The following is a 19,124-nucleotide window of genomic DNA, read 5'->3' on the forward strand; positions in this document are numbered from 1 at the left end:
GCTCTGTAACACATCTGTAAGGAAACAAAGAAGAAAGGAAGGGAGGGAGTGAGGGAAGGAGGGAGGAAGTAGAGAGAAGAGAAGGGAGGGAGGGGGTGGAGGGAGAAGGGGAAGGAAGAAGGGATAAAGGAAACAAGGAGGAAGGGAGGGAAGAAGACAGAGAGAATCATCAGGCAGGAACTATGGACGCTAGCTCACTGTTCTCAAGCTGGTCCCTCTTTTGCCCTGAACACGGCTCCTCCACTTTCTTGGTGGCTCTCAGCCTCCAGAACACACACATGCCAGGGACATTCCATCTTCTAAAACTCACTCCCTCAATCTCTGCTCAACCAGTCTCCTCAGGTCTTGACCCTTCAAATCTATTTTCCAGCCATATTTACCAGTGATACCTTTCTTTTTCTATGGCCTTCAGAACTATAAACTCTAACTCTACAACCTTAACTCTACCTCTAACCCAATATCATTTACATACCTCTCTCTCTCTCCTGCTCCAGTTTCATGTCTCACGGGGCCCCCCAAGTCTCCTAAACAGCAAACACACTGGTTGACTTTCATTTTCCAGATCGCTGTGTATGCATGACATCCCTGGGGTTCTGTCACTGCTGTCCCTGCTGACATACCCTGTGCCCTGCTTCCCACAGAGCAAACTACTAAGTCAAAAACTACTAAGTATTTTTGTTGTTGTCTTGTTTTGCTTTGTTTGGTGGTACCAGGGATCAAACTCAGGACCTTGTGCTTGCCAGGCAAGCACTTATTCCACTGAGCTATCTCCCCAGCCAAAAACTACTAAGTTTTTAGAAGTTTAAAACACTACTGGAGTTTGAAGTCACGAGGCGCCTTTCCCAAGGGGCCTCCTGTACGCCTTCATCCAGCAGGAAGCTCCTCTTGCCCTTGGCCGTTTGCTGCCTCTTCTGCACTTCCACGGTGCTCCACTGAACATGCTGGTGTCTGGCTTGCCGCTCTCCCTCAGTGAACTGTGATGCTCACCTGTTAGAGATGTAGTCATCTTTCCACTCCAGTTCCTACCAGGTTACCTAGTGATACTCAGTAAAAGTTTGCAAACAAGTGAACAGTGATAAATATTCCCTTGAGTAGCACATCCTTGTTTGGGGACATGTGTATGAGGAAGAACCCCAGCAGTCTTACATTGTCACTTGTTTACATGTATCAACACACAGGCAGTTGTACTGGTTGGCTTTCCGTTACTATAACAAAATGCGTGAAGTAACCAACTTAGAAAGAGGAAAGGTTTACTTTGGCTTATAGTTTTGGAGGTTTTAAGTAATGCAGGAAAACAAAGCAGAAGGAGCTGCTCACTTCATGGTACCCAAGAAGTAAAAAGAGAAAAGGAAGGGGATGGATTCCCACTATCCCTTGTTGCGCACCTCTGAGGACCTATGGTCTCCCACTAGGCCCCATTTCTTAAAAGGTTCCACCACCTTCCAACAGGGGCACTATGAGCATCAAGTCTTTAATACATAGGCCTTTGAGGGACAGTCTCTCTGTATTTGTCTAACATACATTCTGCATGTATTTGTGGGCCATATGAAAGAATATATGTGGAGGCTCATTTCCCTTTACCTTGTTTTCCTCTTTGCTTATAAGTCCCTGTGTATTTTTTCACTGTGTCCCTTAGTGCCAGGGAACTTTATTCGGTTCTTTAAGCAGCTACACCTCCCGAACATCAAATAATTTCTCAATATTCTTACTTTGTATCATTATTTGGATATGGTTTGATGATGTACCCACCCCCACGTCCATGTACTAGAGGCCTGGTCCTCAGAAAGGCACTACTGGGAGGTGGAACCTTTAGGAGATGGGCCCCTGGGTGATCCTCAGGTCACCAGAAGTGTCCTTGGGAGGCAGCCTTGGGGAGAAGGCGCGATAAAGAGAGCAGCATGTCCCCTCACCCCGGGCTTCTGGCGAGCCTCCAATACACTGCACGCTTTGCCATCTGGCCCCGGGCCTTGCATCAAGGGTAGCCCCTCACTGGGTTCACACAGTGCTATTTAGACTCTGACTGTCTAGAACTGAGTGACTTAAAACCTTTGGTACGAAGCTAGTCCATATCAGGCATTTTGTTATGGTAACAGAAGGGCTGATACCCAACATTCAGGACAATTTTCCCATACAGATAATTCTAAGTAGGCAAGAATTCCAAAGACCAAGACAGAATCTGTCACTACCTTACATTATCAGTTTTCACTCAATACCTGTACTATCTCCCCACAAGGAATGTAAACATTCTGTACTATAAACACGCACTAATAAAATATTTTTTCATTTAGCCTTTCCCCTAGATTCAATCATCTCAACTGCTCTAGTCATTTCATAAACAGTACATGCTAGAAAAGCAAATACAAAAATAAATAAATAATTTTTAAAAAAGAAAAGCAAATACAATTTTTGCAGCCATAATCTCAAATAAGATTAATTGGTATATAAGTATTAATAGTTACTGCAAAAACGTTCCACATTCAGGTTACTGAAGTATTTATTTTTAAGAAGGAAACCTGCATCATACTGCTCCTCATTTTCAATTTGTGATCATTCTGTCTGTCCCTAAGATCTTTTTATGTCTAAAGGTATTGTGAGCATTTTTCATTTTGACAGGTTTTTTTATTTGAAAGTAACATGGGCTTTATCATGGAAAATAATCTATTTTAATGTTAAAATGTTAAAAAAAATAGCAATTAGAGTTTAAATAATTGGCAATTTAACATTTCAGAAAACTGGATATACTAAATAATTTTAGTTTTAAATTGTTATGTTTGTCTTTAGAAGACAAAGTATCTTGCCAAGTGTGATGTGCATACTTGTAATCCCAGCATTCAGGAGAATGAGGCAGGAAAATAAGGAATTTGAGGGCTGGGCTATATAGCAAGTTCTAGGCTCACCAGGACTACAAAGCAAGAGCCTATGCCATAAATAAATAAGATAGAAAACAAAATGTCTTGAAATAGCTATGTCACAGGACAATAATATCTTTAATGAGTATTTAATTAGATATGGACATTAAAAGCTAAAATATGAAACTAACAAGAACTTGCAAGCAGCTTTTCAAATTCTCTTTGAAGTCTTTGGAATATTTAATTATCATCGACCACCATCGTTGTTACGTAATCTTTGTAATGAATTAAGTTTGATTCTGGATCAACTGCAGCTGACAGCATTTCTTCCATTTCCTCCTGAGAAAAGGGCTCACCTGGGAGGGACAAGAAAGGAAATTCATCGGTCATAATAGTTTGTCTTTCTCTTTCTGCTAACCAGCTCAATTGCCACAGGGCCCAGTCTGTGTCCACAGCGTCACTATTCCTTCTTGGCTTTGTAGGGCCAGCACCCGAAAGCATGCTGCTGGGCACCTTAGCAGGCCGTGGACTCCCCTTACCCTTACTCATTGCAGATCAAGCCAACAGTAGAATCCATTACTCAGTCACAACAGCAGCGGGACACAAAGACATCAAGGGTACAGGTGTTTACTAACTTAAACTCAAATGACTGAAGCTGCAAAGGATTGGCCTGAGACTTTGGTCTTACAGGGATGCTGATCATTACATGTAGTAAGAGTGTGAAGAGGTGACTCAGCGTTTGCTCTGCAAAGTGACTGAAGTGCAGTAAAATCACCGAGAGCTGAAGTTGTAGCGATTCCATCTGGGAACATTTCCTGACCCACCCGGCCGTGTGAGCGCCACCCACTGACCCCCGTGAAGGATGCAACTTAATCATTTCAAAGCTGCTCCTTGTGAGAGCTCGGTTCAGGCTTAACAGCAGATGAAACCACAAGTTGGGGAGAAGATCTGTGGGTGTTAGTTGGATCCAGATAAGAGCTGTGAGCCACTGTGGAGATGGGTTTCACCAAGAGGAACAGCTAACTCAGGAAAAAAGTTGCAAAGACTGAAGAGGATTTAAGACAGAACTGTGTCCTAACCCTAAGTAACAGTATGACTATCTAAATTGCCACCTTTGGCTCTGCAGGGAGAGTCTTCCCCAAGCAGCTAAGTTACCGAGGCCTGAGGCCTGCTTACCTCATGAGCTTCAGTCACCTACCACCATCACAGCGCTTCCTAGGCTGGGAGTCACTTACTAATACTGAAATTATTCAATCTGGATTGTGATGACAATGAAGGTGGTACTGCAAAACTAGAGAAATGTGGTCCAGAGTCCTTTGGAAATCATGCCTACAGCCTAATAAAAGAATGGCTAAAGGGCTGAAAACTGCAGATTCTGAATTATCCTTAGACTTGATGATTACATGAGAAATTTACTGCTAAAAGAACTCTGATGTAAGTCCTTAAAAGAATACCAAGTAACCAACATTTATTGTACAATGCTACGTGCCAGGCACTGGTCCAGTACTTCATATATATTAACTAAATTAATCAATCTCCCAACCATGACTGAGAGGGAACAACTTGTGTGCCATTGATGGCACCTAAAGAAACTGGGTGGCTGGCCCAGAGGGTGGTGTGTGTGTGTGTGTGTGTGTGTGTACGCGCGCTGGGATCTAAAGGCTGGAAGTGTAGTTCATCCCCTGCCCACTGAACAGCCACACTCTGTCACTTAGATCAAGGTCTGGCTCCTGGTAAAAGATGGCAGAAATACTGCCTCCTTGTACAAAGGCAGAGACGCAGTATTTGACTTTAAAGAATACTGGCTCTCTCTGACTGGCTTTTTTTTTTTCTTCTATTTTTTAGGGAAGGGTCTACAGGGTGTTCAGGGTCTCACTACTAGATTGGACTTATAGTAATCCACCTGTTTACAGCTGCCCAAGAGCTGGGATTACAGACGTGTGCCATCACACCCAGTCTCAACTGCCATCTCAGTGTGCCCCAGGGGCGGGGCCAGCACAGCAATCTGGGGATTGAACCCTTGGCCCCTATGCCTGCTTGCAGGTGCTTTAATCCACAGAGCCATTTGGACATCCTCACTAGCTTTAAAGTCTTGACCAAGCTAAACCTCTTGGTACCTCAGTTTTCCCATATATAAATGGAGATGATAACACCCTCTACGCATAGGTTTGCTATAAGGATCAAATGTGTGGTTATTTGGTTACCATTTAAAACAGTATCTGGAAGGGTCGGCAAGATAGCTCAGCAGACTAAGCACTTGCTTAGGCAAGCACAGGGACTGAGGCTTGATCCCTGGCACCATATGCCTTGCTGGCCATGAAACTTGGCATGGTGGTACATGCCTGTAATCCCAGTGCTAGAGAGGCCGAAAACAGGAGGATCACTAGGAGTCTGAGCTGAGTAGTGAGATCCTACACCAAACACATTACAAAAAAAAAAAAAAAAAAAAAAGGATTAAAACATTATCTGGGGGCTGGGGAGATGGCTCAGTAGAATGAGTGCTTCTCTGGCAAGTGCAAGGGCCTGAGTTCAATCCCCAGTTTGGAAAAAAAAAAAAAAAAAAAAAGCAAAAGAACAAAAAACATTATCTGACACATAGGCAGCAACATATAAGTATTTATTTAGAAAATGATGTTGAAATTTTTCCTACTGCTAAACACAAATTCCTGGACATGCATAGATTTTTTTCTTGTAAGAATTAGATTCAATGTGACTGTGATATTTATCATATGATCTGGACATTTAGAACATGTATTCTCAACATTTGACCCTCTGTGGATATTGAGAAAAGTTGTACAAGTAATTTTAGCCTATGTTACTAAGCAAAGAAAACCTTAAAAATAATTTAGAACTTTGAGTAGCTCCAGCCTGATATTTTACCAGGCTAGTCAAGCACTATTAGAGTTAGATTGCAGGTCTTGATAGCTATGCTACTAATGGCTATTAGCTCATCGAAAGGAAAGGTTTATGTCTGTATTATTTGATCAGTATTTCATGCCTGTATCTTGGCATATGAGCAACTACTTTGAAGATAACAATATGCAACGTACTAACCACTGTTACTCTCCTACAATCTTGTTTTGAAATTTTATACTGTTTTTAGTGTTTATTTTTCTTTTCTTTAAAATTAAAAAAGAAAAATATTTAATAACAATAACACCTTATATGTACATAATGCTCTACATCTTATATACTACCATCAAACATGAGCTCATACATGAAAAGCACTGAGAAATATTTGTTGAATGAAAAACTGAACTCATGTATTTGAAATACATTTTTTCCAATGCTCAGTCTGTTGAAATCACCAATAGTTGGCCCTTAATACTGTTTACCTTTTGGAAATTCTTGTGTCACATGGCACTGCCAAGTAAACTACACAGTGGCACTGTGCTCTGTCTCTGCAAAAGTGCCACTCCTCCACTCCCATTTTGGCCACTGGCGTTGCCACCACACCTGACACCTGGGTTGAGCCTTGCTGTCATTTTTGACTCTGTGCCCACCACTGTCACCTGCCCTGTTACTCAGGGATCAGGGGTCCTGCTGCAGAGAATCCCCCTGCATGATCCCTCCCCCATCCCCATGCCCACTGCCGGGCTAGGCCCTATGAGGGCACCTTCAAAATGCTGAGCTGGCCTCTAACTGAGCTCCCTGGCCTAACTTCCCCATCTAACAAGCCCACAGAAGCCAGAACAGCTTTCCCACAATCACCCCTGAGATGTGTGACTCATCTCCTCAAAGCCCTATAATACCCCATCGCCCACAGGATGAATCCCAGAGTCCTGAGCCCAGGCGTCCACAGCTCAGCCCCAGAAATCTGTCTCACCTAATTTCCTACTGCTGGCCAACATGACCTGTGGGGCCACATGGATGCCCACCCCCAGCTTCTGTTCACACCATTTTGCCCATCTGTATTTCTCTCTCACCAGCCCATTTTCCCCATGTTTCCTTCAACTACTCAGTCCTTCTTCATCATAGATAATTTGCTATGATAATTTGTTGAGACCTACTGTAGGACAGGACTAGGATGCAACATATTTTACCTCAACAATTCACCCAAGTAAATTCTACCTTCTTTGGGTTTCCAAGAACCTATTTTTTCTTAGGCTTCCAAAACCAAGACATTCAAGCTGCTCAACCCTACATTAATCTTCTCATAGTTATTTTTTGTACTTTATTTATTTATACTGTGATTTGTTTAATAAATTAGTTTTGTTTCCCTAATAAGATTGTAATATCCTCAGGAGAGAATGCAGTTCTCAGTATTGTTGTGCCCACTCAATGCGACACATAGAGCAAGCACACAATGTTCATGAAATTGAACCGTTTTGGCCATTTTGACTAAATTCATGTTGCCTAATATGATTATTTCCTTTAATCCTTAGGATTAAAAGGTGAATGCTTTGAAAGTCGTAACATTCCCACCACAGTTAATCCCTAAGATAACTTTAACAATGTCCTAGGAGTTCCTGGGTGGCTGCCGTGACTCTCACGCTATTCTTACCCTCACTTCCTCTTCTCCTACCTAAAGGTGGATCAAGTGAAGACGGCCAAACCAGTTGTGCATGTGGATGTCTTAGTCTTCCCTCCACAGAATTACTCGCTCTGCTGATCCTTTCTCAAATTATAAGTGACTCAGAATCACCCCAGAGTCAGTCTCTGGAGCAATGAATTCAGCAAAGGAGACAGAATCCTTAGCTTTGTACAGGAGTAGCGGAGGGAGCTGATACAAGAATGGTTCTGAGACTGTCTTCTCAGGCACTGACATCCAGGATGTCAGAAGCAGATTCATATGTTGGCCTAAGTAGGGAGAAATCCTAATGGAAATTACATGAACATATGTGTGTAGATGCCAGCCTATGGTCAAAGCAAATATAAATTTCTCCATTAGCATAAAATATAAAATTTGGGGCAAATTCATATTCAGTTAAGGCTGTGTTATTATTTTTAACTTTACCAAGCTCTTTTGAAAGAAATTTTGTGTATACTCTAGTTCATCTTTATAATCGAATACAGGCATTGGTTCACAGTTCATGTTTTCTAGGTGCCATACCTTTCATTCTAGAAATACTCTACGTGAATGAACTGGTTGCATATGTATGTGTGTAACCCAGGGTGTTCATGCTGAGCTACAACCTCCAATCCTTTCTTTAAGTATTATTATTATTATTATTATTATTATTATTATTATTATTTTGTATTTTTAGGGAAGGGTCTACAGGGTGCTCAGAGTGTTCAGGGTCTTACTACTAGACTGGACTTATAGTGATTCACCTGTTTTCAGCATCCCAAGAGCTGGGATTACAGGCGTGCGCCACCATGCCCAGTCTCAATTGCCATCTCAGTGTGCCCCAGGGGCAGGGCTGGCATGGCAGGCCCAGGGATCAAACCCCTGGCCCCTGCACCTGCTTGCAGGTGCTTTAATCCTCTGAGCTATTTGGCCAGCCTTCTTTATTTTTTATTATTGTTCTTTTTAATGTATTTGGTTGTTTCAGGGTCTCACTACACAGCTTGGACTCGTGGTGATCCTCCCATTTTCAGCCTCCCAACACTGGGATTATAGGTGTGCACTACTACACCCCGGACTCTGTGGCCAACTCAGCAAGTCCTGGGGGTGGGGCTGGCATGGCATGTGGTGCAGGGGATCGAACCGCAGTCCCTGCACTTCCCTAAGCTTGCCTACGCAGGCACTTTAGTCTGTTGAGCTATCTTGCCAGCCCAATTCTTTTTAATTTTTTTTTTTTTTTTTAGACAGGATCTCACTAAATCCCTAAGTTAGCCAGGCTGGGCTTGAACTTGCAATTCTGCCCTACCCTCCCAGAGTGCTGTGATTACAGGCTTATGCTCCCTCTCCTGCAAGTGACTGCAATCTATAGAAGGAACCATTAAACTTCTATCATATAAAAACTTATGAAGCAATAATCTGTCTTCCTTTATCTTACCCCTTTGTCCTCCTAAACTCCAACCAAAACCACTCCCAAATCAAAATGATGAAAATAATAAGTAACTTTTAACTAGAATTAATTTATTTTAAAGAATCCCCCATAACATTTTAAAAATTGTTGTTAAACACTATTAATCTTAAGTCACTGTTATAAGTAATAAAGCATCTTACCTTCTTCGGTCATATACTTGACCAATTCATCCTTAGTAAGAAATCCACGTTTAGCTGAATCTAAAGTCTGGGGGGGAGGGGAAGCAGATATTACATATTTAGTTTGGTAAATAAATTTTACATAATAAAATTTTCATATAGAGGTTATGGCTGAAAAATATCTGAGTGTTTGTAAAAATTTTATTATAGTAAATGAGAAATTTCCATTAAACTCTTTCAAAATAGTCCCCCTTGCTTCCAACATACTTGTCCCATCACTCTTGCCACTTTCTGAAGCAGTTCTGGCAGACTTTTTTCACAAATTTCTAGCTGTGTTTTCTTGCTGCCTCGATATCCTGGACCAGTTGAAATCATTTCCCTTTCATGGTTCCTGTGGCTTGGAAGAAGAGCCAGAAGTTGCAGGGTGCTGGGTCATGTGAGTAAGGTGGGTGAGAAGCACACTGCAATGTCTTTCCAGGCCTGCCTTTCCACTGGACAGCACCAGAGGCAGCAGTAACTGTATTTTTTAAATCACATCTCATAAAGACACTCATGAGAGGAGACTTCCAGAGTTGTTTCAGAAAATGACAAGAATGATGAGATAAATGTGCTTGAAGTGAGAGTGAGGATTTCTAGGAATATTAGAGCTTTCTTTCACTGTAACAAATGGATCTTTCACTGTAACAAATTTTTAACGTAAGCATTTACCACATATTTGATTTTCCCCTGACTCTATGAATGAGCTGGAGCATACACACCTCAAAGGCCTGAAGAAGGACATCGTCTGGAATTGGTCTGTATCTATAATTATGCCATAAGAAAGTTAATGCCAGAGAATTTATTTCAGTCTCTACATTATAAAGGAACACTTTAAAAATTAAAGTTGCTAACATACTAGGATAATGATGCTTCTCTCACTGAAATATTTTTGGATTTCTAGATATGACAGTCAGTTGTACCTCACTCCTATGGAAGTACTTAGATCAAAATCATTGTCATACTTAATCTTGTCTATTAGTTTTTTCTCATCTTGACAATCAATTTATCCAGGAACAAAATCTCTCCAAGAAGCCAACTTTATTTTTTTTATCTTTACATTGTGTTCTTCTTTTTTTATTTTAATAATTTTATTGAGAAACAAATAACAATGAGATAGTTTCAAAACTGATTAGTAGGACAGTTTCAATAATACATTGCATATTGTTGTCTTTTTAGTGGTTATTCATTGTACAAGATGCAGACATGATATCCTGTCCACAAACACTACTAGAACAAATCTTTCTGTTCATTGAATTAAGAGAATGTAGCTGTATATCTATCCTATTTTGAATATACAGATACAAAATGGTTGTTCATTTGTATCCCCTTTTTTGTTTAGTTTTGTGAGAGATGGGTATATCATTATCATTTGAATATTATAGGTGAGTGAATCTAGCAAAATATTCCAATATTGTACAGTAGTCCATAAATAGTAGTGGGTTTTTCGTAAGACTGGCAATGTCAGAAGTTGTTGACTTGAGCCTTTTACAGTTCAGCATATTAATATGGCTTTACTTTTTATACTTTGTTTTTATACTTTTCTGCTGGATAGTTAAGACTAAGATAAAGCAAGACCTATGCAATAAGAGTTGTAGCTTCTGGGTCTGATAAGGTCAGTGAAATCTCCTCAGGATTTATCCTGAGATCCTATACCTGAGATTGTAGAACCTTTGTCCGTGTCAGCCATGTGGATGAGTCATGGCCATTGCTTGGCCAATGTGCTCTCTGTGAAAGCCTGAGAGAATGTTTTCTCTCCATGTGAAGAAGCCAACTTTGATAAGCTAATGCTACACTTTCTGAGAAAAATAACTGGGGTTAATTCTTATTGGTAGTTGACCATTGAAAATAGTTGATGATTAGGATATTATTGATTGATTATTCTTTCAGCGTCTTTGACCTTTGATGATGCTTTGCTTAGACTAACATGGTTGGCTTTCTAAGCACACCACAACTGGCAATTCAGGAGTACATTAAAAGATTAGAAAGATACCAACCTAAGATCTTTGGAGTAAAATACACAGAGGGAAAGAGTCAAGTGCTTCAAAGTCATGGGACCCTAACCACTCGCCTGCCTTAAGCTGCACTAGCTTACTTACCTTTCTTCCAGAAGTACTTTGGTCATCACAGGAAGAAACTTCTCATAGCGAATGTATCCAGTGGGTTCTTCTTCCTCTACCTAAACATCCAATAAAGGAACAGCCACTTACCTACTTCGCATATGCACTGAGGCACTACTTTGTAAAAGCACTCTGCCCAGCGCTGGAGGGTGGTGAGGAGGACAGCTGGGCCTGACCCCTGCTCGCAGAACTTGTATTCTTCTGGAGCAGAATGCATCACTCAAAAAGAGCAAAAAGTAAGTGTCTCATTCTGAATATATGCATTGAAATGAAGTAACTCTTCATGGTTCTATAGGAATGAATAATAAAGGAGATTTTATTTTTCCTTTTTTTGTATATTTAGTACAGGGTCTACAATGTCTCACTATGTAGATTGGACTCATAGTGATTCTTCTGTTTTCAGCCTCCGAAGCGCTGGGATTACAGGTGTGCAACACCACGCCGTCTCAATCTTTGTCTCAGCGCTCCCCAGGGGCGGGGCTGGCTCAGCACACGGGATGCCAGGATCAAACCCCGGCCAACTGCGCTCTCACTAAACAAGCACTTTAGTCCACTGAGCTATCTGGCTGGCCCTAAAGGAGACTTTCTAACTCTTGAGCTGATTCATCCAGGAGGTGTAGAGGAAGGAAGACTCTCCGGCAGAGCGAACTGCAGGCACTGGGACCACGATGACGCAGAGAGGCCGTGAGGCTGCTGCAGAGACGGCAGCAGGGAGGATGTTTCCAGAGGAAGCGGGACAGAGAAGGGAGCAGACCTTGCAAGGCCCTGTCCCTCCATAAAAGACTTTGGTTGTTACTCCCAGAACAATAGGAGGTCCCTGAAGGTCCCAGAGATGTGAATCTTGAAAGATCACTGTGGTTGCAGGTGAGGTGGCTTTTTCAGTGGTCTACTCAGGTGTGATGGGGGCTTGGCCTGGTGGGGTGGCCACGAAAATAGAAGTGGATTGTTTCAAGAAATGCTTAAGAAGTAAAATTGATAAGCTTGGTTCAGCACCCATTATGGATAAGAAGAAAAAAAAGAGGCATCAAGGGCAATGCTGTAGCTGCCGACTGACTCAGGTGGGATACGTTGCTGCCTTTGGTTGGCAACCGGTCATTATTTCATGGACCTAACTATATCTCAAGTCATTGCAATATGTGTCTTTTTAAAAACTTAATTTAACACCAGATGTGGTGGTACACGCCTATAGTCCCAGCACTCGGGAGGCTGAGGCAGGAGGATCATTGGGAGTTCAGCCTGACTACAAACTGAGCTCAAGGCCAGCCTGAGCTGCATAGTGAGACGCTGTCACAAAAAGAAACAACAACAAAAAAAATGTTTTTGTACCAGGGATCAAACTCAGGACCTTGCCCTTGCCAGGCAGGCTTTTATGATGCTGAGCTATCTCACCAGCCCTCATTGCAAGATTTGTTAACGACCTACCTGATTAATAGAATTTTGCTATGTCACCAGTAAATTACAAGAACACTGTTTCTGAGATGGAGGATTTTTGGTATGCAGTACTATGAGATGAGAATGAAACAGATCTCTGCCCATGGGTTCAATTTTGATGGAGTGGCTGTGTGAAGCACTGCAGACATTAATTAATTAATCCAGCCTTTTTATGAGGAGCTATAAATTTTCCACTCCCTTTAAAAAGTCCAATTAAAAGGCTCATAGACCCCAGTTCAACAGATGAGCTTTTAACAGATCATGAGAGCAAAAAGTAAGAAACCATAGGCTACTGCTAAGTGGAACACAGTCACCCAAATAACCAGTTTTTATGTTTATGCTAGATTCAGCAGTAGTGTAAACGGAGGCCCTAGGCTGTACCATCAGTGCAGACCTAATGCCTCTAATGACAGACTGTTCCCAAATGTCTGAGCTCATCAGTACTTAAACAACTGTCTTCAGCTGCCTCTGGGGCCAAGGTGAGCATTTTGCAAATGTTCATACGGCTCTGATGTGCTTGAGTAGCGCTCTGAGTCTCTGACCTTAGGAGTCTTAAAAACAGGGTGTCAGTCTCAGGAGATTCCCCACAGAGCAATCCTCTTAAAACACTGAGTTTCCCTCCAGATATTTGCACTACGAACTAGAGCGATGGCTTCCTTCCCTTTCCTGCCCAGCAGCAAAGCACTGCGGAGCAGGCAATCTCAAGCTGTACACAATGCCAGCCCTTCGGCAGCTCCTGACATCTTCAGCACACTGCAGACTGCAGTTTTTCAGCCATGTGAACATTCAAGATGACACACGGCAGGGGCCTCATACTGCGTCCTGGGGGTGGGGGGACACTGTGGTGAAAACTCTGCGGGTCATTCTTCCTTAATAGACCTTTCTGCTTGCCAAAATTAAACCAAAATAATAGGTTGAGAGAAGATATCCAATTAGTCAGAGCCGCAGAAGGGGCATACATTTTCCTTAGTGTTTGTAGGGAAAAAAAGGGAGGGAGGTTATGAATATAAACACAGGCCTTGTGGTGAAAAAGAAGAAAAACGCTAAATCCATCTACTGGGGCAGAAACTGTAAAAGTCTTTCTATGACACAACACTGTCCTCTAGAGGCCTTTAGACACAAAGCTATGAGCGGCGGCATTTAACTACAATTTTAACTGTATGGCTATTCTAACCACACTATCCATAGAATGTCTATCCGTGTCAGGCACTATTTTATATTATAAGAAGTTTTTAATTTTTATTTTAGAATACTTCTACTTTACATAAAAGTTGCAAAGATAATACAAAAAAATCCTCATGTACACCCCAGCTCCCCCTATTCTTTTTAATTTTTCAAGGCTTAGTGAGATATGTTTGCCAAATTAAAACTGCATATATTTACAGCGTATAGTGATCTTCTGCTATCCATTTAGAGTGAAGTGATCGCCACTATCAAGTTAATTCACATACCCATCTCCTAAGTGATTACCGTTTGGTCTGGAGTAAAAACAATTAAAATCTTACTTAGCTGTCAAGTAGGCAGTGCATCATTATTAACTGCAGACATCATACTGTACAGTTGGTCCCCAGAAACTGTTCATCTTATATAGCTCAAAGTTTGTACCCCTCAGGCCAAGGTCTCCCCATTTCCCTAGTAAACATCCCTCTACTGATTTAAGTTTGATTTCTTTAGATTCTACATATAAGGAGATCATGCAGTATTTCTCTTTGTCTCGGGTTTATCTTATAAAATAGTATATCCTCCAGGTTTACCCAAGTTGTCACAAAGTATGATTTTTGAGGCTGAATTATATTCCTTTGGATATATACACCACAGTTTCTTTATCCACTCATTCATTCGCAATTTGCTTCCAAATGTTGCAACTGTGACTAATACTGCAACAAACATAATGATGCAGATAATTCTTCTAGATTCTGATTTCATTTCCTTTCAGATACATGCCCAGAACTGGGCTTACTGGATCAATACTCATTCTATTTTTACTTTTATCAGGCACCTCCATAGTTTGCTATAACAGCTGTATCAATTCCTCTCATTGGTTATTTTTCCCTATCATTGGAGTTATTTTTCTCCATTATCCTCATCATCTCTTGATATATTTTGACTTAACAATGGCCACCCCAACAGGCCTGCGGTGATGTCTCGGTGTAGCTCTGCTTTGCTTTCCCTGGGTTCTGTGGGCTCCTACTGAGTTGTACGAGTTCCTCACACATCTTCACTATTAACCCTTAAAATAGAGATGCAAATACTCTCCCCCACTCTGTCGGTTGCGTTTCCTTTGCTGTGCTTTTTAGTTTGATATAGTTAGTGCCACTTGTTTACTTTTGCTTTTGTCCTCTATGTGTCAGACAAAGGTGGTGTGTCCAAAACTCACTGCTGAGATGGAAAGTCAAGGAACTTTCACCATGTTTTCTTCTCCTGTTATGGATATAGGTGTTAAGTTCAAAAGTTTTATTCATCTTGAGTTGATTTTGTGTACGTCGTGAGATAAAAGTCCAATTGCATTCTTCTCCATGTGGACATCAGTTTCCTAACACCATATATTGAAGAGAATGCCCTATTCTCATTGTGAAATCCTACTGTTCTTTGCTGAAGACTAAGTGACTGTAGGTGCGTGGGTTTATTCCTGGGCTTTCCAATCTTCCCAATGGTCTGTGTGTCTGTTTCTCCATCCAAACCACAGTGCTTCGGTTGGCCCCGCCTTATAATGTAATGTGAAATATAATTCCCCTGCTGTTACTTCTTACACAACTATAGTATACTTGTCACAACTAATGAACCCATATTAATACATGATCCTTCACTAAACTCTAAACTTTATTTGGATTCATTAGCTTTTCTAAAAGGCATTTCACTTATGGGACATTTCTCTATTATAAAGAGAAAACAAAACAGCAGGTTAGAATATTTCTGGGAATCTGGAAACATAGGTGGAAAGATGGGAGTACAGGATACGGTTCTTTTATTTCTGGAGTAAGATAAGCTAGGTTATTTTGGGAGGCCCTCAGTAAGATGGTACAAAAAAAAAAAAAAAAAGACTTTTTAGAGGGCCGACCAGATAGCTCAGTGGATTAAAGCACCTGCTTAGGCAGACACAGGGACCAGGGTTCAATCCCCGTTGTGCTATGCCGACCCCACCCTGGGGGCCTCCTGAGACAGCAATTGAGACTGGGCATGGTGGGACGCACCTATAATCCCAGTGCTTGTGAGGCTGAAAACAGGAGAATCACTACAAATCCAATCTGTATAGTGAAACACTGTAGACCTTGTACTAAAATTAAAAAAAAATTTAGAAATGTTATGCAAAGATGGCTCCATGATTATTTAAACCCATGAATATAAATGTCTTTAGGATTTAATAAAATTTATCAATTTTTGAACTGTTATTCATAGTGTGTGAGTGTGTGTATTTATGGGCATGTACATGGATAGAATGCAGTGTATTATGGGTTGCATTGTGCCCCTCCAGGAGCAAACGGTGAAGTCCTAATCCCCAGCACCCAGAATATGACTTTATTTGAAGATAGGATCAAGTTAAAATCATCAGTTTGGACCCTAGCTCCACCTGCTGCTGTGCCAAGGGGCATGGACACAGGCAGGCTTGCAGGGAGAATACCAGGTGACATGAGCGCCGCCCTCTGCAGCCAGGGAGCGAGGCCGGGAACAGCTCCTTCCGCATGGCCTGCAGGAGGACCAGTCCCTGCTAGCACCTTCTCTTGGACTTGCAGCCTTTAGAACTGTGAGACAATAAACTGCTACTGTTCAGGCCACCCAGCCTGTGGTACAAGGTTACAGCAGCTCTGGCTCTATATACATACATATATTCCAAAAACTTTGAATCACTATCAAACAAAAATCCTAAACCTTTCAACTAGAGATTAACAACACAGATATTAAAATTCTGAACTATTATTTTGCAGTCAATATAGGGGGAAAAAAATAGTGCAGTCCAAACCTTTTTTCAGGAAAGAACACAATTAATTAATTCAGTTTCCTAGATTATAGCAGATGTCTTTAAAAAGACTGACTTCATTACTATTTCTTCACTTACAGCAGGGTCATTTACTTCTTGCTGTATGGGTAGGGTCTTTAAAAAACAGCCACTGTCTATCTGATAGAGAAATGTCCTAGGCTGTAGCTCCATGGTACGGTGTGAGAGCCGGGGTTCCATCTCCAGCAGAGAGGCAGGGAGAGGGGGAGGGGAGTATGCAGACATCTTGAGAAACATGGAAAATGGGATTTTAAAAAAATATATACTGATATTCATCTAAGTCTCCAGGCACGCGGCAAATGCTGCTTCTCACTCTACTCTGGTAGCAGTCAGTTTTCTCAATCTGTTTTGCACCAGATGACGCACTGGCGCAGGGAGGTTAAGGCCTCAGAGGGCGACAGGGCCCGGCCAGGTTTTTCTGGTGGGTCACAGCCTGGAGTGCTTCACTCCCAGTCCCCTGGTGAAACCATCAGGCCATCTCTTTTCTCCTTACAGCATTATTTATTTTAATGCCAAACTCACCGGATAGGCATAATAAAACACACAGTGAAAATTCATTTCTCCCCAGGGACATAACAATGAATCAATAAATTGAACTATTTCATGCTTCACAAGAATAAGATAATAGTAGTTAAGATGGGTCATACCACATCTACATTCCAACTAGTTTTAGATCACCAGAGAAGATATACACATAAAGATGCTTTTAACTATTTGTAATGAAAAATGTATGATAGACATACAAATTTTGACATACATCATGTTTCAAAACCAAAATGTAATTACAATTTAGAAAATAAGGTCCGGGGAGACAGCTCAGTAGCTTAAGCACCTGTCTGTTAAGCGCAAGATCTTGAGTTCAATTCCGGGTACCACAACAATAAATAAATAAATAAATAAATAAATAATCAAAATTAATTCCCTTTATCAAAAAAATACTATTTTTAACACTTAACGATTGATTTCATCGTTTTTATGCTGCTAGGGAGCAAACCCAGCACCTTGCATATGCTAGGCAAGTGTTCTTCCATCAAGATTCATGCCCAGCTCATAAATGAAAAAATTAAAGTCACCTCTTTAGAAAAGTTACGCTAAAGATTCCAGAGGCCATTGGACAAAATTAGCATACATGATTGTTCTGGCTTATAATGTTTTTTCCTATTACTGAAAGTATTAAAGCAGACTGAATCAACTCGTCGCTGAACCATGATGCCAGAATCTAATGCAGAGAGCTGGCCAGGTACTTCCAGTGTGAGTGCATACAGCCGGAAGTGACAAAAGCAAGTTGTGCTGGGGCGTTGGAGGGGCTCTCAGACACCAGGCACTTTGAGGATTTCACCCCAGTCAGCTTCCACTTCCCTCAGCCTGCGGTGAGAGCCCTTCCAGGCCAGGGAAAATCGCTCTGGTATTTGGCAGAGGTTGCAAGTGATGGAACAATCATCCTGCTGTGGTATTCTTTAAGAAATTCTTTAAAATTGTCTTGTGGTAAAATTGGAGGAAAATCTCCATCCTAGGTAGAGATTAAGAGTGAGCAAGGGAGCAGTGGCTGCCACTGTAAATATCAAATACAGTGTTTGTCATGGTTTGGATATGGCTTGAAGGTGTTCCCCCAAGGGATCCTTGTTGGGATCCATGGTGCTGAGCAGTGTGCCTTTAAGAGGCGGGGCTGAGTGGGCGGGCGCAAGCCTGACCCCGCCCCCCACCCTGCAGCCCTTCTCTTGAGCTCTGCCTCATGCCTGCTTCTGGGGTTGTGGTGCCAGCTGTCCTTTAGACTCCTACCTCTAGACGTTAAGCTAAGTAAACTTGTCTCTAAAATAAGCACCCAGTATAATGCTTTGTATCTGATGTCCCTCCAAAGCCTCATGGGCTCATGCATGCGGCTCTGCAATATGACCGGATGGGGGTGCTGCACACATTGTGTCCCTGATGAGGTTACAGCTGTGATGCTGGAGGGGAGGCCTGGTCGAGGTGGTGAGACACTGGGGTGGGGCCTGGCAGGTCCAGCTCTCTCCCCACCCCCACCCTTCTGGCTGGTTTCCCTGCTGTGCGCATGAGCAGTGCTCCTCCGCTGTGCCCTCTGCCGCGGAGCCGCTGACCATGGCCTAAAAATATGATCCAAAATAAACTTCTCCTGCTTTATGTTAAGGGTGTCAGGTCTTATGTCTCAGCGACAAGAAAGGGACTAAGACGTGTGGCAACACGTATTTTGTCACAGTAACAAACAGACTAATAGTGTTGAACAAAAAGTGATCGTAACAGTGGCACATGCTTGTAATCACTACTCTGGGAGGCTGAGGCAGGAGGATCACACATTCCAGCTCAGCCTGAACAATATGGCCACTTAGTGTGACCTCATAATAACATAATGGCTGTCAAATTATTAGGTGGAAAAAAGCAAGGTACAGAATTGCACATATTGAATGGTAGCAGAAGATTAAAGCATGGCAGCTCACGCATGTAATCCCAGCTATCTAGGAGGCTGAGGCAATGGAATCACAAGTTTGAAGCCAGCCTGGGCAATTTAGCTAGACCCTGTTTCAAAATAAAATATGAAAAGCTCTGGTGCTATAGTTTAGTGTTCCCTGGGTTCAATTCCATAT

General features: G+C 41.8%; 1 protein-coding gene across 1 annotated transcript in view; it reads right to left on the reverse strand.

The window, feature by feature from the left end:
* Nucleotides 1–2,715: 2,715 nt before the first annotated feature.
* Efcab2 (EF-hand calcium binding domain 2) overlaps nucleotides 2,716–19,124 on the reverse strand; it is a 111,800-nt gene continuing 95,391 nt past the window's right edge. The window contains exons 4-7 of the mRNA XM_004626925.2: nucleotides 11,079–11,158; nucleotides 9,702–9,744; nucleotides 8,965–9,031; nucleotides 2,716–3,205 (exon numbers count right to left, since the gene is read on the reverse strand). Coding sequence (XP_004626982.1) covers nucleotides 3,090–3,205; nucleotides 8,965–9,031; nucleotides 9,702–9,744; nucleotides 11,079–11,158 — 306 coding nt within the window. The 3' untranslated portion in view covers nucleotides 2,716–3,089. The remainder of the gene's footprint in view (nucleotides 3,206–8,964; nucleotides 9,032–9,701; nucleotides 9,745–11,078; nucleotides 11,159–19,124) is intronic.

Source organism: Octodon degus, unplaced genomic scaffold (assembly GCF_000260255.1).
Source record: "Octodon degus isolate 3935 unplaced genomic scaffold, OctDeg1.0 scaffold00017, whole genome shotgun sequence".
NCBI classification, from domain to species: Eukaryota; Metazoa; Chordata; class Mammalia; order Rodentia; family Octodontidae; genus Octodon; species Octodon degus.